We start from the raw sequence: 27978 nt of genomic DNA, 5'->3' as shown, positions 1-27978 counted from the left end.
TGAGAAATCAGCTGTTAACCTTATCGGAGTTCCCTTGTATGTTATTTGTCATTTTTCCCTTGCTGCTTTCAATAAGTTTTCTTTGTCTTTAATTTTTGCCACTTTGATTACTATGTGTCTCGGCGTGTTTCTCCTTGGGTTTATCCTGTATGGGACTCTCTGCACTTCCTGGACTTGGGTGGCTATTTCCTTTCCCATGTTAGGGAAGTTTTCGACTATAATCTCTTCAAATATTTTCTCTGGTCCTTTCTCTCTCTCTTCTCCTTCTGGGACCCCTATAATGCGAATGTTGTTGCGTTTAATGTTGTCCCAGAGGTCTCTTAGGCTGTCTTCATTTCTTCTCATTCTTTTTTCTTTAGTCTGTTCCGCAGCAGTGAATTCCACCATTCTGTCTTCCAGGTCACTTATCCGTTCTTCTGCCTCAGTTATTCTGCTATTGATTCCTTCTAGTGTAGTTTTCATTTCAGTTATTGTATTGGTCATCTCTGTTTGTCTGTTCTTTAATTCTTCTAGGTCTTTGTTAATCATTTCTTGCATCTTCTCGATCTTTGCCTCCATTCTTGTTCCGAGGTCCTGGATCATCTTTACTATCATTATTCTGAATTCTTTTTCTGGAAGGTTGCCTATCTCCACTTCACTTAGTTGTTTTTCTGGGGTTTTTTCTTGTTCCTTCATCTGGTATATAGCCCTCTGCCTTTTCATCTTGTCTGTCTTTCTGTAAATGTGGTTTTTGTTCCACAGGCTGCAGGATTGTAGTTTTTCTTGCTTCTGCTGTCTGCCCTCTGGTGGTTGAGGCTATCTAAGAGGCTTGATGGGAGGCTCTGGTGGTGGGTAGAGCTGACTGTTGCTGTGGTGGTCAGAGCTCCGTAAAACTTTAATCCACTTGACTGTTGACGGGTGGGGCTGGGTTCCCTCCCTGTTGGTTGTTTTGCCTGAGGCAACCCAACACTGGAGCCTACCTGGGCTCTTTGGTGGGGCTAATGGCAGACTCTGGGAGGGCTCACGCCAAGGAGTACTTCCCAGAACCTCCGACGCCAGTGTCCTTGTCCCCACGGTGAAACAGAGCCAGCCCCCGCCTCTGCAGGAGACCCTCCAACACCAGCATTTAGGTCTGGTTCAGTCTCCCCCGGGGTCACTGCTCCTTCCCCTGGGTCCCGATGCGCACACTATTCCGTGTGCGCCCTCCAAGAGTGAGGTCTCTGTTTCCCCCAGTCCTGTCGAAGTCCTGCAATCAATTCCCACTAGCCTTCAAAGTCTGATTCTCTAGGAATTCCTCCTCCCGTTGCCGGACCCCCAGGTTGGGAAGCCTGACGTGGGGCTCAGAACCTTCACTCCAGTGGGTGGACTTCTGTGGTATAAGTGTTCACCAGTCTGTGAGTCACCCACCCAGCAGTTATAGGATTTGATTTTACTCTGATTGCGCCCCTCCTACTGTCTCACTGTGGCTTCTCCTCTGTCCTTGGACGTGGGGTATCCTCCTTGGTGAAGTCCAGTGTCTTCCTGTCGATGATTGTCCAGCAGCCAGTTGTGATTCTGGTGTTCTCGCAAGAGGGAGTGAGAGCACGTCCTTCTACTCCGCCATCTTGGTTCTATCGGCAGGCGTTTTCTTAACCACTGCGCCACCAGGGAAGCCCCCAGAAAGATTATCTTGAATATTGAAATGCTTATTTTCTTCAAACCACGATTCGTGTAAGTTTTTATTTAGCCTTCTAAAATATGCTGTGAAAGTGTCACCCAGTATAATTTTGGGTACTTGGAAGCTAAGATTTACAATGGTACCGTCAAAGTTCCATATAGAAAATGTGTATCTTTGCAGCTAAGGCCACGTCCACTCATCCAGAGGATATTTAACTCTGGTGTCACATTCTAAAGTAGTAACCAAAAGGCTCACATGCAGAAGAGAGCACCTGGAAATGTTGGTCGGACTTGAAATACTAGTATCTAAGGAACTATTAAGAGGACAGGAGAGGCTTGTTTCACCTGGGGAAGAGTAAGGCAGTCATGGAAACTGTTTTTTAAATATCTGAAGGCCTGCCAAACAGAGGGAATTACAAGTGTCCTGAGTACAATAGCCCCCCACCAGGTGAAGGTTCCAGGGAAAGGCAGACCTTATACTTAACATAGAGAAGAACTTGACTTCATTCTACTCAGGAAATAATGCCTTTTCTCTCACTGTGGTTGTTTCAGGAGAGGAGGTGACTATGTAACTGTGATGAGGTATTGGGAGCTTAGGCATCATGTAGATATCCTGTGTTGGCATCCAGTCCTGAAAGCCTCTCCTGGTTTCATTTCTCTTCCCCTTCCTTTTCTTAACAGTTAGAACAACAGAGGCAGCAGTTGCTTACTGAACGCCAGAACTTCCACATGGAACAGCTGAAATACGCTGAGTTGCGAGCCCGACAGCAAATGGAACAGCAGCAGCATGGGCAGAACCCTCAACAGGCACACCAGCACTCAGGAGGACCTGGCCTGGCACCACTGGGAGCAGCAGGGCACCCTGGCATGATGCCTCATCAGCAGCCCCCTCCCTACCCTCTGATGCACCACCAGATGCCGCCGCCTCATCCACCCCAGCCAGGTGAGAGGAAGGCTCTGCTCACCACTCAGTCTGGGGTCATCCCTGTGGCACAGAGCATCAGAGGGGCAACCCACACTGTTGGTGATTTCTGACTAAAACTGTTCAGAATGTCCATTATCATCTAGGATATTACACAAGTGAATCTGGTTTTATAGCCATCACCACATAATGCCTGCCGTGTTCTCTTTCCAGGGTCCTCTTGGCATTATGCCTTTTTCTTGGGTGGGTTGGCAATATATCCCAGAGATCCTTAAAAATTCATCCTTGGATTGTCTACATTTTTTTTTTTAATTTATAGACATTTTCAAAGATAGACACACACAAAAAGAATAGCACAATGAACTCTTATGATAGCGATCATCACCTTTCTGCCATTCTTAACTTTTTGTTATAGAAATCTTCTACTATAGACAAAAGTAGAGAGAATAGCATAATAATCCCCCAAATACCTATTGCACAGCTTCAAAATTATCGATATTTTATCTCTTCCTCCTCACTTTGATGTTAGAGAGAGACTTCAAAACGTATCTCTAACCAATGGAAATCTTATTCTTTAACATAACCTACTATATTACACCCAACAAAAGTAACCATAATTCCTAATAACATAAATTAAATGTCTTTGAATGCTTCATTTTTTTGAATTCGCTAATAGTTCTCTTAAATCTATTTTAACGTGTTAACAATTCACCCTCCCTTTTTTTCTTCTTTTTTAAAATGCCATTCAAGTGTTGAAGACATCAGGGTCTTCCGCCCATGGCTGTGCCCGATCGTGCACTCAGAGTGCATGGTGTCATTTCACATATCCTTCCCCCTCCTTTCCTCCCTCCCACATGTCTCCCATAAATAAACCACAGGGTGGCACTGGATATTTTAGCAGGTTCAAGTTCACTTTGGCGGTGCAGGCATTTTTCCTGTAATGTTGGTTCTTTCTTGGTGGCGTTCAGATTGGTCAGTGGTTCTGGTGTTCCAGAGTTCCCCATTAGACTCAGTTAAGATTTTACCTGCCATTGAGAGTTGCTTCCTAGATCAGTTATTTTATCAAGTGTTACAAAATGGTAAGATTTCTAAATTTATTATTCCATCTGCATTTATTTATATTTCTTCTACATTTATTAGCAGTGATTCTTTTATTTAAAAAGCTTTTCTTCACCAATCATTTAGTTACCCTGAAAATCAGTCCTTACAGGAAAGGCTGGATAAATGCTTGATCCTTTCCCTTTATTTATCAGTTACCTTAATAATGAGTTCAACCCCTCTGCCAAGTCACCCCCCCCACACACAGTCTCCAAAGGTTACCAATAAGGGGTTTTTTTCTGTTGTGTGTGTATGTTTTTAGTATTGTGAATTTACATATTTTTATGAGTTTCAACCTATTATGGACCTTACTCATTTTCATGCTCAAATTGTCCCATCTTTTAGCTCACAGGTTCCCCTTCAGGTTGGCAACTATTCACCACATTTTAACAACCTTGAAAGTCAAGCTCACGATTCTTTCAAACTTAACTACTGACATCATTAAACCTAAAATATACCTTTAATTTCAGCATTCCCCCCCCCACCCCCTGCAATATTCCTTCCCTTCCTAGAGGGTAATATATATGGCTGTGTGCTGTGTATTATATTGCTTTGGTAACAGTCTTCCTGTAAGATTTTTATAGGTACTTTATAATCATATGTCAAGTGCCTGCCAGAGCCAGAATTTGTGCTTTCTGGGGAGGGATGCAAGTTCTCTGGCCAGGGCGTGTAGAGGTGAGCTGAAATAAAAATAGAAAGACCCTTGGAGGCCTGAGAAGATTCCCAACATGACTAACGTCAGTTGCCCTGACTTCCTCAAATGACAGAATTTCTAAATCTCATGGAAATAACCAGGCATGTTTGCCTGAGGAAGCCATGACAGAAACAACTATGATCTGACAACTTATGTTACTAACATGAATTTTTAATTTACAACCCCAAACATGTTTAGATATTAGTTCTTATTGCCTTGACCCAAAAATGGGGCTAGGTTGACTTTGGGAAGCATTCATTTTCATACGCACGCTCACACACACACACACACACACACACACACACACTCTCACACACACTATTAAATTGCAGTTGTGGAATTTGCTACCATCATCCGACTTGCCACTTGATCTAAATGACATTTGTGGAGATAGTTTTAGAAGTCTGCCAGGCTCATGACACAGGATACTTTATTTCTCAGTTTTCCTGTCTGTCTGCTTGAGTGGATCTTAAAACCTCTCTGTGAGATCTAATTTTCTTCCAAGTTAAAAGATATGAATGCTTAACAGAGTGATGATCACAAAGTGATTTTTCAAAAACAGTTATTTTAAAAATTTAATTCCTAAAACTCTTGGGATAAATGTTTAGGAGGGGGTTCGCTGTGGCTCCTTGGTATTTGGTTCTTAATGGTGCTAAAGCATCATCATCCACAGTAACTGTTCACAGAGAACTTCTCAGGAGTTCCACCATCTGCATTTAGAAAAGATACCCTTCTACCTTTTTTTCTAAATTACATCCTGGTGAGAACAGGTGTTTGTATGCCAGGCCCTTCACCCCCAGTATTTTTGCTTACTTCTTATTGTCCTGCCTTTACAGTTGAAGAGCTGGTGCATGCCAAGGCCACGTCGCCTTGCTGCATGGTGGAGCCAGGATTCATACTGGGCTCCTTCTATTCCAAAATGATGTCACGATGCCACCTCCCATGATGGAGGACCAACGGGGTTTAGAGCAGACTCAGTTACAGCTCTTTTAGGGAGATAGTGGTAAAAAACTAGGGTTCATAAAATAGCCTTTAGAATAAAAATAGGTTATGTTTCTCTTTTTACTTTCTCACAGAGATAGGCTTTTCTTAAGTGAATTTTAAAGAAAATGATCATTGTGTGTATGATGAGAGTGTTTTTTAAAATCTATTTTAAAGAACTATTCTTCCTTCCTCCCTCCCTTCCTCCTTCCCTCCCTCCCTCCCTCCCTCCCTTTTTTTTTGGCCACGCCGTGCGGTGGTGTGGGATTTTAGTCCCCCCAACCAGGGATCGAACCTGCGCGCCCCCTGCAGTGGAAGCGCGGAGTCTTAATCACTGGACCTCCAGAGAAGTCCTTCTTTTCTTAAACATTTTTTATTGAAATGTAATGTACATATGGAAAAATACACAAGCCATAAGTATTTTGCTTGATGATTTTTAACAAAGAGAATATACCTGTGTAACCAGTACCCAGAAGCCCCCTCATGCCCATCTCAGTCTCCTCCCTGCCCTTGGGTAACAACTGTCCCGATGTCTAACATCATACACTAGTTGGGCTGGGGTTTTTGGGGGGTTTTTTTTTGGTTTCTTGTGGGGGCTGCGTTGGGTCTTCGTTGCTGCGCGCGGGCCTTCTCTAGTTGTGGCAAGTGGGGGCTACTCTTCATTGCGGTGCGCGGGCTTCTCATTGCAGTGGCTTCCCTTGTTGCAGAGCACAGGCTCTAGGCGCGTGGGCTTCAGTAGTCGCGGCGTGTGGGCTCAGTAGTTGTGGCACGCGGGCTCTAGGGCATGAGGGCTTCAGTAGTTGTGGCATGCGGGGTCTAGAGCGCAGGCTCAGTAGTTGTGGTGCATGGTCTTAGTTGCTCCTCAGCATGTGGAATCTTCCTGGACCAGGGATCGAACCTGTGTCCCCTGCATTGGCAGGCAGATTCTTAACCACTGCACCACCAGGGAAGTCCCTGGGCTGGTTTTGAATGTTATCTGGATGGAATCACATACTGATCTTTGTTTGTTTGCCTTCTTTCACTCAACACTGTGTGAGCTGCATCTGCATTGTTGTGACTGGTCATAGATTTATTCTTTCTTCTTGCTGTACGTGTCTACTATGGGGCTCTACCATGATTTATTAATCCGTTCTCCTTTGATGGACATTTGATTCATTTCCATTTTAGTTATTACGAATAGTAACTCCTGCTGTGAACATGCATGTGCACATGTCTTTTGGAGACATAGGTATACATTTCTGTTGCGTGCACCCCTAAGTGGTGGAATTTGTTATGTGCCTAGAATGGGTCTTAGGATATCCATGTATTCACATTAGTTGATGCTGCCAAAATTTTGCCAAAATGGTAATGCCAGTTTACATTCTCTCTAGCAGTGTATGAGAGTTCCAGCAGCTCAAGGTAATCATTTTTCATAGTCTCCCCTTTTGTGAGATTGTTTCGGAGTTTGAATGTAAAAATCAGGTGTGTTGGAAAGTAAAATGAAGAAAAATAAATTGAACCCACTAATTAAAAGCTTTCTTAATATCGACAGATCAGAAAAGGCTGATTGTATTGTAACAGCTGAGTCTTGTACACCATATTTTAGAAATTGGCTAAAGAGGCCTTATATATCAAAGCAAGTGAGGGAGTCTGTAGTGTTTTAGGTGGAGAAGAGCTTTAGTCTCTTATTTGCCACAGGTATAAGTTAATAAATGTGAGCATGGTCCTTCCAACTAATATTTCCTAGGTTCTAGAAAAGTTAGCGGGCCACAGCATTTATGTTAGGAGCTGAGGGTAATTATTATCCAGGTCAGTTTGCTAGGTTTTGGTGTTTGGTCAGAATTTATGGTGTGTGAAGGAAGGAGAAAGATCAACCTCTGAAAGCCAGCAAGGTTGGGGAAGTGGTGAGAAGAAGGTTAAGACAGATTTGTTACTGAGTGGTGAATTTGTCCAGCTCTCTGACTTCGTAGAATTTAAATAATTTTGTAGGCAAATCACATGTAATCTTTCTCCACATAACTGGCCATCAGTTAGTGGTAGAGCCCATTAAAATATGGCTCATTGTTGTGAATCTGCCAGACTGTCAAACACGTATGGGCCCAGGCACCAGCGGGGCTAGTATAAACGGACACCTGTACATATTCCATTTAGTTTGTACCTCTGCAGTCTTCCCCTCCACCCCTCTAATTCATTCAAATGCTTAGAATTTTTGTATAGGGAGTACCATCTGTATGCTGCTCTCTTCCTGGGCTTTTATTATTTGGTCCGACTCCTAACTCACCTGGGAGCTCCAGCTTTTTGTAGGTTTTGTTCTTATCTGTGATAAAGTGTCCCAAGTTGATTTGTTTCCACCAAACAGATAGTCAAAGGAAGAATCTATAGTATAAAGTTGGCAAATGGAAACTGGAGGTGGCCATAGCCATCCTTATACCACCCTTAGGTTTTGTTGATCTTCATAAAATACACAGCACTACATGTCATCTTTTCATTTAAATTGAAAAACAGTTGATTTCATGAAGTTATTCCTAAATTAAAGGCTTACTAGTTCTTCCTGTAAGACTGCCATTCTAAATGGCACAAGGTGAATAGTCATGATAGCCATCAGTTCTTGAGCACATGCATGGTATCCCTTGCCCACACCCTGGACCATTGTATTCATGACAGCACATGGGGAACCAAGGAGAGTGGCCTGGGTAGTGGCTGCTGTTTCCTGAGATGTTCTTGATTGTGAGCAAGGAGAACACTTCTGACTGCAGGGGGTACCCTCCAGGGGCCTTGGCACCTACAGTCATCCCTCAGTATCCACCAGGGGATTGGTTCCAGGAGCCCCATTGGGGGAATGCATGAGTATCCATGGATTCTCAAGTCTCTTATATAAAATGGGCACTGTACAGTGAATTCAGTCGGCCCTCTATATCCATGGATGCAGATCCCATGGATACGGAGGAACGGAGGGCCAGGTGTATTTACAGGAAGATTACCTAAAAATCTAGTATGTAAGTGCAGTGTAAGCTCTGCCATCCCCTTGGGCTTTTGAACCTAGTTGCAGGGCAGGAATAAAGAGGTAGACATAGAGAATGGACTTGATGACGTGGGGTGGGAGGGCGAAGCTGGGGCAAAGTGATAGTAGCATCCACGTATATACACTGCCGAATGTACAATAGTTGGCTGGTGGGAAGCAACAGCATAGCACAGGGAGATCAGCTTGGTGCTTTGCGATGACCTAGAGGGGTGGGATAGGGAGGATGGGAGGGAGGCTCAAGAGGGAGGGGGTATGGGGACATGTGTATGCATATGGCTGATTCGCTTTGTTGTACAACAGAAACTAACACAGTATTGTGAAGCAATTATACTCCAATAAAGTTCTATTAAAAAAAAATAGTAAATGAGGCACTCTTGAGTATTCATGCCTCATGGATCTGCAGTGAGCCACCTGCATTGGGGAAGCCTTTGTTATGTGTCTCTGTGTGTGAAAAGCAGAGAGAAAAGGACATGTTGGTTTAAATATCTTTATGGTTTCCTCATTAATAATATAAGAATTTTTAGAAGTGCCTAAGAAATATCAGAGTAGGAATTGATCTGATTTGATGAGAAATCAGGGATGGTAGAGATGTTTTAATAATAAAACTAGAATATTTTGCATCAGTTAGTAAATATTGGTTGTTCAAGGAAATTTCAAGCAAGGCATTAGGCACTTGACTTTTAAGCCCCCAAGTTAGACCCACTTACGAACCCTCCCCGTGGGAAATACTACTTAGGAAAGGATTACAACCACTCATCACTTCCCAGCCTCCCCTCTCCACCCAACTCAGAGCCCCACACTGAAAAGGGAAAAGGACTAGCTCGTCACATAGCCAAGTCTTTATTATCTGCAGTGCCTTTGGTCCTGCTTGCATGATGTGATAACAAGGCTGCTGTGCCACTTTCCGGAGTAGCAGGTTATCCTCACAGAGAGAACAGTGAGGGCACAGTCTTCAACAAAGAGCATCTGTGCCCCCCGGAAGCTGCTGCAGGAGGAGCAATCTCCGAGGAGCCTGGGCTTCCCCCTCGCTTGGACCCGATTGTTATTTCTGTTCTCTGGGGGACTCAGCCAGAGAGTGTGCCATGGATGGTTAGAAACAGCAATGAAATGTGCTTAAGATTGGAAATTCATAGGTTCCCTTTCCTAGTTTTGTGTTCCTTACCCACCTGCCTCTCCCATCCCAAAGAATAAAAATAAAATCCTTAATATTCTATTAGGCATGGTGGCCGTAACGCTTTAGTATAAGATCTAATAAACCTGAGAGTGTGAGGGATTTTTCCACTAGGCAAAGCCTAATTTTAGCAAACCTTTCCATTTCTCAGGCTTTCAGATGCCTGCTGTTTAAAAAAAAAAAAGCTTCTATGTAGGTCAGACTCCCACCAGTATATGCTTTGATACTGCTGTTCTGAAGCCACATCTCTCTATCTCTCACCTTCCTCTACTGGAAAAGGAAACACCTGATTTTTTTTTAAATGGAAAGTACATATACACACCCTTTATTTTGTTTGGTAAGGCCTGCTCTGGTTCATTTTAGGTATCTGTAGGTCAGACTTCTTCATGTTTATTAAGAGTTAATGGAAATGCCTTCAGACATTGTCATCCATTTAAAAGTGGTGAGGGGCTTCCCTGGTGGTACAGTGGTTAAGAATCTGCCTGCCAATGCAGGGGACATGGGTTCAAGCCCTGGTCTGGGAAGATCCCACATGCCGTGGAGCAGCTAAGCCCGTGCGCCACAACTACTGAGCCTGCACTCTAGAGCCCGCAAGCCACAACTACTGAGCCCACACGCCTCGACTGCTAAAGCCTGCGTACCTAGAGCCCGTGCTCCGCAACAAGAGAAGCCACCCCAATGAGAAGCCCGCATACCGCAATGAAGAGTAGCCCCCGCTTGCCACAACTAGAGAAAGCCTGCATGCAGCAACGAAGACCCAACACAGCCAAAAATAAATAAATAAAAATAAATAAATTTAAAAAAAAAAAAGTGGTGAGACCTGTATCAGAAACCAGAAAACCCAAGGACATTTAGATTTCAAAAGGACAGGGGTTGGGTTTCCCTGGTGGCGCAGTGGTTAAGAATCCACCTGCCAGTGCAGGGGACACGGGTTCAAGCCCTGGTCCGGGAAGATCCCACATGCCGCGGAGCAACTGAGCCCGTGCACCACAACTGCTGAGCCTGCGCTCTAGAGCCCGTGAGCCACAACTACTGAGCCTGCGTGTCACAACTACTGAGCCCATGCACCGCAACAAGAGAAGCCACTGCAATGAGAAGCCCACACACCACAACAGAGAGTAGCCCCCACTCGCCACAACTAGAGAAAATCCGCGCGCAGCAACGAAGACCCAACACAGTCAAAAACAAAATAAATAAATTTATTTTAAAAAAATAGAGAAATCGGCTTTTCCACAGAAAGAAATACCCTTTTAAGGCAGGGTGGTGTAAAGGAAAGGAGAATGAGCCTCACGGTCAGACAGCTCAGTCTCTTGTTCCTTGTGACTTTCAACCAAATTCCATAGCCTCTCTGAGACTTAGTTTCCTTATCTTGAAACTGGGCCCTTAACTTCAGTCTTCCTAACAACCTGAAGGATTCCATGAGACAACTGTCTTTGCCTGGGAAGTGACAGGCCGCAGCTCAGAGCAACATTCTGTCCCCTCCTTGTCCTCTAAATCCACTGCCATAGGCACACCAGCACCTCTGGATGGCACAGGGGCATTGCCTCACTCTTGGTGCTTCTTGCTTTCCTGAGAAATGTTTGTCTGTGCAAGGTCCCACAGTGGAAGTAAACTGTTCTTCTAGTTCTTCCTTTTTGCTTCCACCTTTCCCAAGGAGCCATTGTCCTCTCATACCTTAAATACCCATACCCCAGTGGCTTTATGGCTCTGTTTTTGACAGGAGGATAGAAGAACGTTGTTTTACAGAAAGCTTCAGGATTTATAGCAAGAGAAAGGAAAGGTTTTTTCCAGCTGTTGGGCAAATAGCCTTGGAAAACCCTAAAGCTACTCTATCCCAGCTTGTTGCCATAAAGATGTAGGGAAATAGGTAAATGGGCCACTGCCGCTGAGCAGGTAGCTTTGGAAACAGCACTGATGGGCCTGACAGCCGAGCCTGCAGGTTATCCCAGTGTGTTTTGGTAGGTATCACCTTGTGAGCCTGTGTCCATGTGCCACTGATTCCTCTTTGCCAGATTGTTTCTGGAGCTAGGTGTGGGTTGAATAACTGACCCATCACTTTATTGGCAGCAGGGTTTGTATCACATAGTCTGCTGAAAGACAGATGGGCCCCCCTCCTCCAGACCTTCATGCTCAGAGTGCACTGTATTGCAAACACCAGATCTGAAGCCAGAGTACCCAGGTCAGAGCTGGGCTCCCCTATTTATACACTTTATGACATTGGGTGAGCTGCTCAGTCTTTGTTTTCCCCTTTCATAAACGTGGTAACTTAGAACAACAGAAATGTAGGTCTCAATTCTGGGAGCTGCTAGAGCAAGGTCATGTTCCCTCCAGGGGCCCTAGGGGAGAGTCTGTTCATTGCATCTTCCAGCTTCTGGTGGCTGGTAGCATTCCTTGGCTTGTGGCCACATCTCTCATTACTCCATCTTTACCTTCCTTCTTCTCTGTGTCTTTTCCTCCATGTGTCCCTTATAAGAACACTTGTCATTGGATTTAGGGCCCACCAGGATAATCTAGGATGATCTCAACTCAAGGTCCTTAACTTAAATCTGCAAAGATGCTTTTTCCAAATATGGTTACATTTACAGGTTCCAGGTATTAGAACGTGTGCGTTATCTGTTTGGGGGCCACCATCCAACCCACTGCAAGGTGCTGGAAAGTATATTTGATAAAATTATTTATTGCAGGAAGCAGAGCAGTTTCCTTATTGTTGATATAGTAAAGAAGAAAACATGGTGTTTGGAATTAAAGTTTACATCTTAGATTTTTTTTTTTTAATGCTGACTGTTATATTAAGTCCTTTCACAGGAACTGTTTCATTTGAGCACAGAATAGTGTGGTAGAAAGAGAATTGGATTTAGAATTATAATAATCTCAGGAAACTGAGGCTCAGGGCGTTCTAAATGACTTGTCCAAGGCCACTCATCTGGGTCGGCGTGAAGTGGAAGTGAGATCGCACTGTTCAGCTTCCAGTCACGTTCATCTTCACTTTCCCTGTTGAGAATGGTATTGGGTGGCTCTCTGACTGGGATGCTCACTGGTCAGCCAGGAGTTTGGACAACCCACACCTTGCTCTAGACATCAAAGTATAAAAACTTGGTCAGACTGTTGTGGACGAGATTGGTTAGGACTGAACAGTTGTGTGTCTTATCACTTAGCGCACACCTGGTCTATGCTTTTCCTTCTTTCTTTCTCCCTTACTCAGTACTCTTTCTGGCCTTTGTGTAAAGGCATTCTTCAGTGTTCTGCTGTCGGTTTTCTGGAGAGAGAGACCTTAGACGGGCTGGCAAAATGTTCTTCCTGACTTGCTCAAGACCTCTTGTCCAGGTTGAACTGGGTAGAAGGAGGCAATCTGTACCCATTGATAAACACGGGCCGTATTATCTGTTCTAGTGAATGGCTTCCATTCATCACAGCAAGTCCATTGAAAGTGTTCTTTCATCTCTAGGTTGGGATTCTGTAAGTCTGGACTTCATACTAGGCCTCCTGCCCCCAACAATAGCAAAAGTATCTCCTCTTGCCCTGTCTCACCACCTGGAATACCATCAGAGAATCATTAGTAGAGACTCAGAGAGTGGGAAACAAAGCATTGTGTTTAGTAATGGCCTCACAGGTGTTTGTTAGGAAGGAAGCTGGGAGAGTTACAGAGGACAGACCCTGATTCTTAGAATAATAAGGCTCTGTGTGTGCTACTTATTGCCCATTGGAAACTTTGAGAGTTCTGTATCTTCCCTTCACCCCATCTCTGTGTTCCACTGGAATGACAGCCAATTCCGCACCTCCTGTTCCCAAAGCAAAAGTCCTTCCCCATTCTCTACACTTCACATGCCAGTTAGGTGCCAAACCCGAATTCTTTCTCATTCTCAGCTTCATACTCACCTCTCCTCCTCATTCTCTTACCCATCCCCAGGAAGCCTGTAGGGTGCTGTTCTCAACTTTTTTTTTTTTTTTTTAAACATCTTTATTGAAGTATAATTGCTTTACAATGGTGTGTTAGTTTCTGCTTTATAACAAAGTGAATCAGTTATACATATACATATGTTCCCATATCTCTTCCCTCTTGCATCTCCCTCCCTCCCACCCTCCCCATCCCACCCCTCTAGGTGGTCACAAAGCACCGAGCTGATCTCCCTGGGCTATGCGGCTGCTTCCCACTAGCTATCTATTTTACATTTGGTAGTGTATATATGTCCATGACACTCTCTCACCCTGTCACATCTCACCCCTCCCCCTCCCCATATCCTCAAGTCCATTCTCTAGTAGGTCTGTGTCTTTATTCCCGTCTTGCCACTAGGTTCTTCATGGCCTTTTTTTTTTTTTCCTTAGATTCCATATATATGTGTTAGCATACTGTATTTGTTTTTCTCTTTCTGACTTACTTCACTCTGTATGACAGACTCTAACTCCATCCACCTCATTACAAATACCTCCATTTCATTTCTTTTTATGGCTGAGTAATATTCCATTGTATATATGTGCCACATCTTCTTTATCCATTCATCCGATGATGGACACTTAGGCTCAACTCTTATCTACTTATCCTGCCCTCATGCAGCCCCTATTTCTCTGCAAAAGCTCTCTTCCTCTGCTCTAGGCTCAGACTCCTCTGCATCCCTTCTTAAAGCTTTCCATCACACAGAAAATCAGGCCCATGTTCCTCGTTTCTCCAAAACCTTTCACCCAGTCCCCTGTAGCCTTACCGGCCAAGTCCCTCACCCCATTCTGTGTGTATGACTCATCCAGTCCCCTTTGCTTTCATTCATGTCAGACAAACCAAGCGTGGACAACTTGGCTCTGTAACCTGGGCACTTTTTTTAATAACCTTTTGAGCTTGTTACTCCTCGGTGAAATGCAGGTGATAGATAATAAGGTGATGCAGTTACCTCAGAGGGGATGGCGAGTATGAAGGTGCTATGTATAAATGGAACAATATTCATATTATTTTCTGATTGTGTAAATCAGTCTAGGCCTTGTACTTAGGATAGTCTGCTGTTATCCTGTTCCTAATTCCCCTCCTTCACTTTATATACACATTATCCAAAGTCCCAAGTCATTCACAAGTTGGTCTTAGTTAACCAGAAGGTATTGTTTTCTTTTTTTTTTTTTTTTTTTTTTAATTTATTTATTTATTTATGGCTGTGTTGGGTCTTCGTTTCTGTGCGAGGGCTTTCTCTATTTGCGGTAAGTGGGGGCCACTCTTCATCGCGGTGCGCGGGCCTCTCACCATTGCGGCCTCTCTTGTTGCGGAGAACAGGCTCCAGACGCGCAGGCTCAGTAATTGTGGCTCACGGGCCCAGCTGCTCTGCGGCATGTGGGATCTTCCCAGACCAGGGCTCGAACCCGTGTGCCCTGCATTAGCAGGCAGATTCTCAACCACTGCGCCACCAGGGAAGCCCTATTGTTTTCTTTTACTTGCTTCTTCCATAGTTTTCCCTTGATTTGCCTGCCACACCTTCATGTGTACTCATCCTTCGTATGGCTTATAATATACTTGGCATTTGTTTTTTTATCTCTTGTGTCATTCCCTACGTGGATAGACTCTTCAGCACGGCCTAAATCCATCCTAGCACTGTGGCACAGGCACCCAGCTTTAATTACTGAAGTTCAGTGGTGTAGGAGTAGTGGTAGTGTCAGCCCAGCACCTGCTCTTGCTTTCTCTGAGGTGATTTGATCAAGTTGTCCTCCAGCAGATGGGCCTCTGGGGCTCCTCTGCTGCACTTTTGCATGATTGCATTATAGAGCACAGGAAGGTGGGCCAGAGGACCCAAAACTTGCTGTTCTTCTCATTCTGAGGCATAAGGTTGATGCCTCCCTATGCTTTTAAAAAATAGTCCCCCAAAGACAGTGGACCACTTCTCTTCCTGACTCTTGTGTCTCACTGGGGTTCTCTTCATTGACACCCTGTAGTGAAAGGCTCCGCTCTTTGAGTCCTGGCTCATGGAACAGACACTGGAAATAGATGGTGTGAGGCTTGAAGCTTTGTGTGTCTTTCTTAAGACAGGCCTTTTTCTAAGCACTGACAGAGGATTCTTCAGTTGAGTTATCTCCAGTACTGCTCTATATATTTTAGTTGCCAGTTAGCTGTCTGGTAGTCCCATCTTCCAAGCTTGAACCTCAAGTGTTCTTATTTCCAGCTGTCTCAGGACTATGCCTAGAAGCCTGTATTCAGCTTCATATAGTTGACCTTACATAGGTGTGTTAATGTCCCTAGATTAAAAAAAGAAAGAAAGAAAAAACTATAATAGATTCTCTTTCCTTATTCTGTAGAGATTATAATTTGTCCTTATATATAGCTTCAGCCTTGGTTTGTGCCCATTAAACAATTCTCCTTTGTTTGTGGCTCTTTAAAGCCAAGCCCAGGAGCCAGACCACTGAGTTGAAGAATTAATACATATCCACCACCATATCTAAGGGAGGATTGGCTAACTGCAACCAAATCTGGCCTATCTCCTATTTTTGTAGGGGCCATAGGCTAAGAATGGTTTTTACAGTTTAAGTGGTTGGGGAAAACTCGAAAGAATGTTTATGTCACATGAAAATTATGTGAAATTCACATTTCAGAGTCCATAAATAAAGATGTTTAGGTAACCTATTTGTTACATATTGTCTGACTGCCTTCATACTACAGTAGCAAAGTTAAATAGTTGTGACAGAGGCCATATGGCCTGCCAAGTCCAAATACTTACTATCTGGCTCTTTACAGAAAAAGTTTGCTGAAAGTTCTGAAGACTCAGTGTGAAACTGAATGCAGGAAGTGTTTCACTGTCCTTATGTCTAGCGTCTCCCATTATGTACATCAAAGCAATAGGAAGAGATGAAGAGTTGCCTGTCTCCCATGTGTCTCCCCCACCATGGTTCTCCAGAGCCAGTGCTTCCTGGTTGGGGAGAGAGGGAGAGATTTTTTTGTGAACAGGACTTTAGAATTCCAATTAGAATCCCTTTTTAATTGTGATTTCACAGTAGTGATCAATACTCTTTCAGGCATACACATTCCCACATAGCCTGTGCGTGAAGCTCAATCTGGACTGAGCTTCAGTCCTTGGACTGTGCACTGACTTGCTGTTAAAGTCCTTCTCTCCGCTCCCTGTGGGTCTTTGCTTGGCATTTTGTGTCCTCAGGAAGATATTGGACAATCCATTGTTCACCCAAACTAACCAGAATGAATGCTTTCTTTTAAGGATGTTTGGTAACTGCTTCTTACAGCTACTACCTACCTATAGCAGGGTTTAGGGTAATCATTCACTTCACAGATCTGCCCCATTATCCCTGTGTCCCCCCACCCCACCCCAAATTAAAAGCTGGACAGAGAGATTATTACAGATTATTGCTCTGTTGATCTTTCTAATTGTTTTGGAGGGTTAGGTATTTGTCTGTATTTAGCAGTCTCGGGCAGTGAGTTGATTCCTTTTTTTTCCTAGTACATTTACCTCAGTACTTTGAATCTCCCTCCACAGGTCAGATACCAGGTCCAGGTTCCATGATGCCTGGGCAGCCCATGCCAGGCCGCATGATGTCCACCGTTGCAGCCAACATCCACCCCCCTGGGAGTGGCCCTACCCCTCCTGGTATGCCTCCAATCCCAGGAAACATCTTAGGACCCCGGGTACCCCTCACGGCACCTAACGGCATGTGTAAGTAGCAAGGTGGGAGATGCATTACCCCCGTGTCTTTTAGGGAGGGCTGTACACAGGGAGGCAGGCTTTTTGTTCTCTCTGGGGTTTGACAGGTCCATGGACAGTATGACCTGTGAGAGTGGGTTCCAAAAGACTGGTTTTTTAGTCATTGCTCTTCAGCACCCCTGATGGACAGGTACCCAGGTGATGAGTGCAAAGTGCTCCCAGTTACAGTTAGTCAGGCTCTTATGCCATACATAGCCTTCGTGGCATGCACTCGTGACTCCAGGGTCTGTTGGGAGGCCAGGGGCATGCCTTGCCCACGCCTGTTTAAGCCTATGTAATTTGAATCTTGGAAGACATACAGAGCTACTGGTAGTTATTTTCCCTATAGGAGCCTTTTATGGATTCAGGGTTTAAAAGTGGTAGGTGTAAAGAAAAGAATAGGATCTGGTTTAGGGCAGGAATAACAAGTAAGTTTCTTGTAGCCATTTTGATATATTCGTAGTGGCTGCTTAGACTAAGGAAGGAGTGTTCGGGGCTGTGTTGAGAAGGAATTTGAGGTCTTAGCAGGCTCCGTGGAGAAGGCTCAGATGCTGCTGAACGATGTCTGCCTGGTGGTATGTGTAAAGCCAGCTAGCTCATTTCTGCCATGGAGCCCTTGTTCTGCTCCAATCCTGGCTTCCAGAGGATTGCATCAGAGCCTGGCCTGCCCTTTATTCCTGTAGACCAGGAGTAATGATCCCAAAATGCAGCCGATAGTGGCCATGTTCCCAGCCACATGTGTGATCCCAGGTCCATTTAGAAGTCACGTATGTGAGGAGGAGTTAGCTCCTGTTCACAATACAGAGAGCTAGGACGCATAGGAATTCCTGGCCTCCAGGAGCTTTAGTTGGGAAAATACGAAATGAACAAGTGGATAGTAGTATAGGGTTTACCATAAGTTACGCGAGGCTGTGAAGTGACTTGAGTTCACTGTAGTTCTCTGGGAGACTTCCTAGGGCCAGGAAGCAGGGACTATCGACAGAGGTACATCTCCTTTCTCATTGGACCCACAGGGGCAAGGACAAAGTAGGTGCACAGAAGAAAGACAGCAATTGAGCTGGGTCAACATAGGATCACAGCAATAGAAAAAGGTATCTCTGTTGAGTCAGTGGTCAGAGGCCGTAGTCTAGCGGGTACCTCTTTTCCTTGGCAAGAAAATCCTTGCCTTGCCGCCTTACAGGCAATATACAAATGTGCTGGCTGATAAGGAGGTTTGACCAGTTTGCCCATCCCCGTTGCAGAGATAATGTCATTGGTCTTTACCACTGTCATGTCCTGCTGATAACCCGCAATTTGTGTACAGGATTCCATCCTAAAGGGCCCTCACACCTGCAACGAGGTCTGTGTGTTTTGGAAGATTGAAATCATGGCAGGTCCAGAAACTGATGCCCAGTACCAATTCACTGGTATCAAAAAATATTTCAACTCTTACACTCTCACAGGGAGAATGAATTGTGTACTGGCCACATACGGAGGTATTGCTTTGATAGTTTTATACTTTAAGTTAAGGTCTAAAAAAACTCCAGCTGTGAAAGCAACATAAACGGATTCTCAATTGTACCTCATCTGTTAAGTTCCCATGCCTAAAGAAGCTAATGTCAACTCATCATGTGATACTCGATTTGTACAATAAATTATGAACCTGGAAAAAAAAAAAAAAAAAAAAAGGGCCCTCAGTGGAGCACCTTGAGAATGTGGAAGGTTTGCTCCCGATCACTTCCTGCCACAAGTGAATTTCAGGGATTCTGAACCGCTGACTTGGCTCCAGGGCACTGGGCAGGCCTCATCAGGCGAGTTGCTTCCCGTCGTCAGGCCCTGGTTTTCTCCACTGCAAGATGACACAAAGGATTAGATCAGTGGGCTTCAAAATGCTTTGAAGAGCCTTAGCAGTTTGGTGGAAACCTCCTAGGGGGAAAATTGGGTGAATTGACTGGTAAGGAAGGCTGCAGTTTAATTATTTGTTTCATATGTTTTCATTTCCGGCAAAATCTAGTTTAAAAATCCCTGGATTAAATTATATCCAGGGTTCCTTTGAAAAGCAGCTAAAATTGAAACAGGAAAGAGCCCCAGACACTCATACTAATTGTTCCCTTCAGGACCTGACCTAGTTTTGGCCAAAAATCCAAGGACTGCAGTTCAGGAGCTGTGGGGCCTCCCAGGACTGTCCAACTTGTCAGCAGCTGCCTCAAGTGAAGCTTTCTGGCCCTGCTGGAGATAGTTAATATCAGCAAGAAGTTTCTGATAATCTATTTTGTGCCCAGGCTAGGCACTATGAGAGAAAGAAAAGAAGACGCAGAACTTGCCCAGGAAGGAGCTTATCATTTAACTGAAGAAATAAAATTAGCAGCGAGAACCATTAAAATACAATAAAATCAAAATATAATTAAGTTCTGAAAAGGTCTGGAGTGATTCTTGGAAGGGGTGGGCCTTGAAGGAGATTGGGGCAGATTCAGACACCTCCCCACTCCCCCAACCTCATGGGTCAGGGGAAGCAACATGAGCAGTGACCTGGAGGTCCAGATGGACCTGCGCCACGTAGATCGCAGCGGCAGCAGTGCCTCACAGGCGATAAAGAAACCTCCTCCTTAAGTCATTTTTCTCTGAATGGGCTCTTTCCCGAGCCCCTGTGTTTCCAGCAATGATGAGTTACTTCTGGATGTGTTTGCAGATCCCCCTCCGCCGCAGCAGCAGCCACCTCCTCCACCACCTGCAGATGGAGTCCCTCCGCCTCCCGCTCCAGGCCCACCAGCCTCGGCTGCGCCCTAGCCTGGAAGATGCAGGGGACGTCCACGCCCAGCGCCACCAGCTGGAGTGGGGATGACGGGACTTGTGTTCCTCAGCTTCCTTGGGTTTCTTTCAGGATTTTTCTTCTTGCAGCCCCAAGCACACATCCCATATTTCCCCATTTCTCTTGCCACCCCTGTCCATGCTCTGACACGTCTTGTGTTAGGTCCTCCTCCAACACTCAGGGGGAAGCCTGTGGTGACAGTGTGCCCTGGTCATCCTAAAAATACCCAGCATCTCCCTGTCCTGGTACGGGGTATGCTGACAGTTTATCTGCAGGTCCTGTCAACATTAGTATTTCTATGTCTGTCATTTTTGCTCTCCTGCAGTTTTTTTGCTTTGTCTTATGCTTTTATGGATAATGCTTTATAATCATTATCTTTTTCTTTTTTTGGGGGGGGGTGTCATTATTTCTTTAAAGGAGAGCATCCTAAGTTAATAGGAACCAAAAAATAGTGATGGGCAGAGGGGATAGCCAGAAGGGATAAACCTTAAGGCATTATAAGTGACCTTATTTCTGCTTATCTGAGCTAAGAATGGTGCTGATGGTGAAGGTTCATGAGACTTTTGCCACACATGGACGCACCAGAATTAAAAGAGATGGGGAAAGGGATCCCGCTGATTTCATCCCTAGTGAGGACTGTGAGAGCCTCCAGCCTGCCTGGCAGAACATCCCCCTTTAGTCCTTGGTAGGGGAGAGCACAAGCATTAGAACAGATCCACTTCTTCCCCAGGCCCACTGGTTCTGGTTTTCTATGCAGATGGTTTGTTAGATTCTGGGGGCGGGGTGGGGGGGTTGTTTTTCTGAGGGCAGTGTGAGCTTTGAGGGCTGCATTTGGGAGGCATTCCTTAGTTCCCTAGACTAGCCAGGAAAGTTTTGGGTGTCTAGGGCAACGGCCACCCAATGAATCTAGCCCACTATTCACTGCTTTGTATGCATTCTTTTTTTCTCCTTCTTTAAATTAAAAAAAAAAAAAACCTTAAAAAAAAAAAAAGTAAGTAGATAGTGCTGATAAACATTTTAGCTCATGGAACTTGGTTAGGTTGGCTGTGGGTACAAGTCCCCAAACTACCTCTTGCAGTAGCCAGGGTGAAGGATTTAGTGAAGCGGTACTTTAGGTTTGGGGTGGGATTGGAGAAGTGGGGCAGGATCAACAGCCTCTCGTCCCTTCTCCCTTCCCTGTCTGAGATCTCACATTCCATCTATCACAGGGTTGTCAAGGAGATGCTGTGGGTACCAAGGAACTCACTTGGCAATCAGAGCATCATGCTTTGAGGGTGAGGTGCTCGGGCTAGGAGAGTGGAATACCATTCCAGAGGAAGAGCCACAAAAATGCCTTAATATGAGCCCATTTCTACCCCTGCTGATGAGTGACTTAAGAGTTCTTGGTTTTCTCTTCTTGTCCTTCTTCCCTCCCCTGTCTTTCCATGGGTGGGGAAAGGGTGTTTTGAGTAGAGCTTGATTTCCAAAGCACCTGGCTTCTTCACAGTCTCAAGTGGCAGTTTCATTTAGAATGCAAAGTGGAACATCTTTTGGATACCTTTTCTATGTATTCTATAAAGCTTTACATATGTGAGAGTGTGGGAAGGTGTTTATAAAACACCCTAGAACTTTCTTCCTTAATATCAGAAAGCAAAAAAAGAAAAAATTAAACCACAATTAAGATTTGCCTTTCAAACCCTCAGGTGTTACCTCTAACCAGGTGGCCCTGGTCACCATCAGAGTACTGGAACCAAGGAGACCTTGTTCCTTTTTTGAGTTTATTCTGGACTCTTGGAGTGGAAATGAGCTTGTTCCTACTGGAGTTTAATTCCATTGCTTTTGACTCCAGAAAGACCCCCGTGCCTTTTGACAATGGCCAGGGTTTTATTTTCACACCAGTCTTTCCCAAAGGAAACTCATTCCAAATACTTACCTTTTACACTGAGGTCTTAGAAGGAAAATGGAATTCTGGTTCATACTGTGGTCTCTTGTAACCTCAGGTCTTTAATGTGATAACTTTCAAATTTAAAAGATCCAGGTGGAAGTATTTTTACTATGCTGATAATCTACAGAATACCTGAATTCTTAACACTGCTATGTTTCAGTATAAGTGGTGACATTTTCTCTTTATGTCTGATCTGGTTTCATTCCTGTAATACAGCCACCCGATTTTGTGAGGGGGGGAATAATATGTGGTTTTTGTACAAACATGTTTCTCAATGTGTTATTTTGGAAAAGTGAAGAGAGGGAGTTTTGGGAGATTGGAAGAAGTTCATCAAGAAGGCCTAATCTCCCTCTTTTTCAGTGAATAAATGGAACATCATTTCTGGATTCTAGTCCCATTCTCTGCGTTCATGTACCAGTTTCTTCATGTGTCCCAAGAAGAGTCTAAATATTCAGCCTCACCTGGTCTTGGTCATCAATTAATGTTCAGTGGTGCGGGTTTCCTGACTGGCTGACCACCTTCTCACCTTCATGAGGCTTAAGGAACATATGGTTGATGTGCCTTGCCCACTTTTTATTTCCATGGTCAAAGTGGAGAAAGATGAGTGGAAGTTCTCCAGGAAGGGTGGCCAACATCCTGGCACCTCCAAGAGAGGAGTAGTTCTGCTTGGTGCAGTAGAGAATGTTTGTCAGGTTGCAGTTTAGACAGCCTCAAGTTGGAGGCAGGCATTGAGGGCAGATGATTCTGTGAACTTTGATACGCTCTCATGGACAGCCTTTGAGCACCCACAGGTGCACGCCCTGTGCAGAAAACAGAAACCAATGCTTTCAAGATGCTTGTGAACCCAATGGAGCAAAAGAAGCGGATTCTGTGTCTGCCAGGAGGTGAAAACTTGGCTCTTCATGGAAGTGTACCACCTGATGGTGCTGTGCTTTCTGACCTGTTCGACTCTTCCCTCTAGTAAAGAGTGCTAGAGCCAGCTGGGTCTCACAGGACTCCTACACTTCCCTCAAGGTTATGAGGAAAGTTAATCCTTGATTCAATCTGAAGACTGGTTTATAAACCTGAGTGTGAATTCTTTTTAGAGCACACCAAGACATGTACAATTAACCAGGTTTCCACAGGTTCCTCAGATCCTTCCTGTGGAATGATTCCCACAAATGCAATTAAGAACAGCAGTTTTCCAACTTCAGTGCAGGTCAGGATCACCTGCGAGTTTAACATACAGCTTCTGGGCCCTATCCTCAAAGCTTCTGATTCAGCAGGTTTGGGGTGTGTTCTGAAATTTTGCCTTTTTAACAGATTCCCAGGACATCCTGATGCAGCTAGTCATGGGACCACTCTTTGAGAACTACTGGTTAAGAAGATTGTATGGTAGAGCAATCTCTCTGCAGTTCCTGACAGTCATTCTGTGAGCCCGTTAGTCTAGTAAACATTTGAGAGCCTACTGTGTGGCAGGCACTAGAACTTGGATGCAGTCATTATTACAAATAAGGTAAGGCAAGGCCCCTGTACTCCAGGCCGCTTACATTTTTGTAGAAAAATGGGGGATAAGGTATATGGTCTGGAGGATACCAGACCATAAATAGTTTAGATAGTACTAAGTGTTTATGAAGTAAAAGGAAGAGTCTATTCAGTTGTTTTCTGGGGGACAGTGTATATTAGTCTGTGAATTGGATGTTCTTCCATGATTTCTGTCCTGCGAGGTTTGGTAACCTGAGGGTTGACTTTCATTCCTGAAAACCTCCATCTGAATAATCAGACAACTCTTTCATCTGGATACCCAATGCCAACTAACCCCTGTTCTTTCTGCAAACCTCTGCCTGTGATTTTTATTATAAAGCCCCTGCTTTCTACAGTTCCAAGAGCATAGCTGTTATTCAGTTGCTCCACTATTGTTGAAGGGGGACTTCTTCCTGGGAACACTGTGAAAGCACCTTGATCCCCTGTTAATGGATTATCTCCACTTAAGTCATCTTTCAGAAAGAGATGGAAGGATACATTCTTGAAGGAAATGCTGCCTGCCTTCAAGCCCAGGACGCTTGACGTTGGACCTCCTTGTGAACAGCTCCCCTGAACTTCATTTCCCTGTGGCTCGCTTTAGCCCTGCTACTACTCTTGTCATTAGGAAGCACCTTTGATCCTGAACTCCTTAATACAGAGCTGAGACAGGACTGCCATACCCAAAGGGTGACTAAAAGGGTAGAAGGAGAGAGTTCTATAAATGAACCTAGACAAAGTTTCCAAAATTAATTATAGCTACTTCTCTCTTGGACCACCCATCCCTATTCCAGCTCTCATGGGACCCCAGCGGAAGAGAGCCTTGTCTTGTCCCCTGTCTTCTTGCTCCTGGCCTGCCCTGTAGAACTGGAGCCATCTTTACTCCTTACTGCCCCCAGAGGCCTTTCCAGGCCCCTCCAAACCCATGAGGAGCAGCCAGGTGACTGATTTCTGGCAGCCACCTTACACCACCACCTACCCCTAGGGTACGGCCTTTGCAGGCCTCAGCAAAATCACCATGCCTGAATACAGTACAGTCACCACTGCTGTCAAACAGCTGTGACACGAAGGAAAACACCTCCCACTCTGGTTCTGTGGCTGTCTTCCCTCACTATCAGGTGGTCCTGAAGGGCTTAGGAAGTGGGCGGGGCTCTTGATTTCTTTGGCTGGTTTGGCCCTGACACTAATGGATTTCCCACGGCCATCCAAATTGACTGTGGCATTCCTTGTTCCAGTCTGCATATTCTGCGGTAGCAGTGGGGTTCCCGAGAAGCACTTAGGTTGCCTGCTGAGGCAGCAGGACTCTTCTGCAAGAAGACAAGCCTGGTTGCTCCACGTCTGAGGCTGTGTTGACATGTGCTGTGTGGCTTTCTCCCAGCTGACTTGGCTTTGGGGTAATGAAGTTCAGGGGACTTGCCAATTTTGTAGCAGACCCACTCCCCAAACAAGATGACCGCTTCCAGGTTGTAATGTCTTTTTCTAAGATGAGAGCACTTGTGCAAGTTGAGAATCCAGAGCTTCCAGAGAGAGGAGGTGGTGGTCAGCACAAAGAACTCAGGCCCCCGCCCCTTGGCTCTTCCCTTCTTCTGGTAAAGGTGCAAGAAGGACCATTCCCAGCAGCCCATCACCAAAAATGCCACAGAGCTGAGTGCCCTGCAGCCCAGAACCAGGTATCTCTGTGCAGCACACTGGCAGGAAAGAAGCCATGCTAGATGCCCCTTTCTGACTGATACAGGACGTAAGTCTGGACTGCTGTGTTGTACTCTGTTAAGAGAACACAGCATTAACTTTTAAACACCCCGGTGGAAGTGGTGGGCAGGGAGAGAGGCTGGACTTCCATTCTGCCAAGTGAGGCCCTACCTCTGCATCCTGATTCCTCTTCTGAAATTAAGAAGCAAGAATGAAAAGCCTCCATATTAAAATGAAAAGATTTGAAATTAAGATCTTAGTTCAAATCCTAGCCTTACCACTTAATTAGCATGATCTCAGTGTCCATTTGCCAGTGTGTAAATGACCAGTAAAACATTAATAGTATGGTTGTGCAGAATAAGACAAATTAGAGCACTAGGAAAACTAAAAACTCAGAAAAATGGTAGTGGTTACTACTGAGGACTTAAAGCCAGGAACTGTGCTACTTCCTGTTGAGACTGAAGTATGCCCCCAGCCACAGCAACAGGAGCAGCTGTGCCCTGGACAGCAGCCCCCTGGCGAAGTCAGTGGCTTTCTATGCACAGGGCGGCAGGCTGTAGCCATGGCAATGGGCCTTGTGCCTTCCTTGGTACTGCCAAACCCAGTGGGAACTTCGGAGGCATGCAGAAGCCATTGCCTCAAAGCATCCCTGATGCCCAAATGCACGAGACTTGAATGTGGGGACATGGGTGTAAGCTCTAGAGAGAGGTCAATTTCCCTTTCACTCTCCAGTTTCTATGCCTACCCTAGTAGCCCTTGTGCCCAGAAAAAAAAAAAAAAAATCACATTCATTTGACACTGTATGGTTACCGCTTTCACACATGAGACAGGATACTGACTCTCCCAAGGTCACACAGATCTGATGCCGAATCCTGCTGTTGCAGTCACACTCCACTGCCTTGACGAGCTTCTGCTGTCTGTCTTGTGGAGGTGCCACCTAACCAGGTGTGCTGTGCTCGGTCCTGAAACTGCTGGTGAGATCTGCTAGGGAGGATCAGAATGAAAGTGAATGGCAACAGTTGAGTTAAAATCCCCAAATGAAGAAAGTAGTAACAGAATCTGTCTCCAGGGAAGGGAAGATGGTCATTGAGGAAGGAGATAGTTCATATTTTAACTTTATTTTATACCATGTGCTTGTTTTACTTAATTCAAAAATTGAATTTAAAAGGATATACTTAAATATTTAACAAAGTATATTAAAATGAGCTAATAAACTGGGGTAGGTAGAGCTTTAACAGAGGGATGGGAAAAGGGCCCCCATCCAGACCTTTCTTGTGAAAAACACAGGAGTGGTTGTCATGCTCTAGGCACCAAAGGACCCTTCTGTGAGGCTTCCTTCCCACAAAGACTGGCCTCAGGAAGGAGGAGGTAGGCATGTACACCAAGGTCCTCCACTCTGACAGCCATCACCCAAGAGTCAAGGAGACACAGAGAAGAAGAGCAACACAGAGACTTGTACATAAGGCCAAAAAAAAAAGCTACAGGAAAGCAGAGATGGTGTTGGAGGGTGCATTAGTGCCTCTGTGGCAACAGGCAAGTGCAAAGTCCTGCCTGGCCCTCTGCTCAGAAAAGGTTGTATTTCAAACTGGTATTTACTCTCCCAGTGGCAACATGAAGCCATGGAAAGAGCCTCGGCAAGTCCGCCCCTTTGCGGGAAGCTCCAGACCCACGGTTCTGGGGTGGGAGTATGATGGTTGCCATTCATTCATTTATGCCTCCTCCCCACCTTAGGGAGCCTCCCTCTGCACGAGGAGCTGTACACTCAAGTGTCTTGCAGTCCAATAGAGAATTGCTGTAGACAATGAGATCAGGGCCAAAGTGTCTAACTACTTGGGTCAGGCTGAGAAGGCTTCAGGGATGGGAAGGTGATAGGAACTGAGCTTTCTGAGTTAAGGAGTTTGCCAGGCAGACCTGGAGAGGAGGGAACAACCAGCACAAGCAAGTAGACTGCAGCAGATCTAGTTCCAGTGAGAGAAACGAGCTTTGAATCAAGGCAACCCCATCCAGAGACATGTACTAGAAAGAGATTAGGAGAATCTCCATCTTGGTCACTTATGTGATTCCCTAGTGACAGAAATGAAAGTTTCTCAAATACCAGAGTTGCCACATCTCGAGCAGTGACCCCAGATATCATTTGGGTTACCAGAAGATCAAGAGGCAGACAGTCGGTTTGGTGGACAAATGAGGTGACTAGGCGGTGACTCCCCAGCAAGCAGGGATCCAGAGATGAGTGGCTGTGGGCGGCAGAGTGCGCTTTGGGCAGGGCCCACAGACTTTAACACGTGGCCTGGCGTCCGCGTGTCCCCAGGCTGTGATCCAGGCCGCTAGCGACTACCCACCAACCTGAGCTTTGGTGGCCCGGGACACATGGTGGGGGGGGGGGGCAATGTATCCTGGAGAGGGAGGAAGGAACCGGCATTAAAGGCCGCTCCCCAGGCTGCCCTGAGGAGGCGAGAGGGAAGGCATTGTAGCCACAGTTCCAGGAAGGTCTTGCCCCCTGCCCCCGGGATGCGTTCCGTCCGGCCTGGCTGTGCAAGGTCGGGGGCTTTGGCTGCAGACGGATTAGGTCTGATCCGATTAGGGCCTGGGAGGTCCACTTCGCCCCCTTGCCTGGCGCTGTCAGCTCCCGTCCCGCCCCCGTGGGGACTGGGAGACCTCCCGGAGACCCTTCTCCGCCCCGAACACAGGGTTGGCGCAGAAATCCGAGAGGCTCCGTGCCCCCCAGGTTTGGCTCACTGCCACACCGCGGGCTCGGGCTCCCGCCCCCTGCGGCCCTTCCGAGCCCCGCCCCGAGCCTGCGGGTGTCTGCGCCCCCGCCTCCTTACTTGTCGCTTGGCGGGTGGGTTCCTCGCGGGTGGGGGCCCCGTGCCAGCCCTCCACGGGGAGGGCGGGACCGCGGCCCCGCCCCGTAGGTCTCCCG

The 27978-nt window shown here is 45.7% G+C and overlaps 2 protein-coding genes across 4 annotated transcripts in view; both read left to right on the top strand.

The window, feature by feature from the left end:
• SMARCC1 (SWI/SNF related, matrix associated, actin dependent regulator of chromatin subfamily c member 1) overlaps nt 1–22255 on the top strand; it is a 190017-nt gene extending 167762 nt beyond the window's left edge. For 2 of the 3 annotated variants that reach the window (XM_059939489.1, XM_059939488.1), the window contains exons 26-28: nt 2317–2578; nt 16954–17130; nt 19826–22255. In XM_059939489.1, coding sequence (XP_059795472.1) covers nt 2317–2578; nt 16954–17130; nt 19826–19923 — 537 coding nt within the window. In that variant the 3' untranslated portion in view covers nt 19924–22255. Of the gene's footprint in view, nt 1–2316; nt 2579–16953; nt 17131–19253; nt 19545–19825 lie in introns of those variants that run through there. The other variant, XM_059939490.1, reaches the window with a different exon arrangement.
• LOC132374961 (ATP synthase membrane subunit K, mitochondrial) lies at nt 18465–18824 on the top strand. The gene has a single exon (XM_059939491.1). The coding sequence runs from the start codon at nt 18524–18526 to the stop codon at nt 18698–18700; it is 177 nt and encodes a 58-aa protein (XP_059795474.1). The 5' UTR covers nt 18465–18523; the 3' UTR covers nt 18701–18824.
• Nucleotides 22256–27978: the final 5723 nt, after the last annotated feature.

This window comes from Balaenoptera ricei, chromosome 11, assembly GCF_028023285.1.
Source record: "Balaenoptera ricei isolate mBalRic1 chromosome 11, mBalRic1.hap2, whole genome shotgun sequence".
Lineage (NCBI taxonomy): Eukaryota > Metazoa > Chordata > Mammalia > Artiodactyla > Balaenopteridae > Balaenoptera > Balaenoptera ricei.
This window is presented reverse-complemented; position numbering and strand designations above follow the sequence as displayed.

Coding starts and splice junctions, on each gene's coding strand:
- LOC132374961 (XM_059939491.1), top strand. CDS start 18,524: ATGGCAGGTCCAGAAACTGATGCCCAGTACCAATTCACTGGTATCAAA.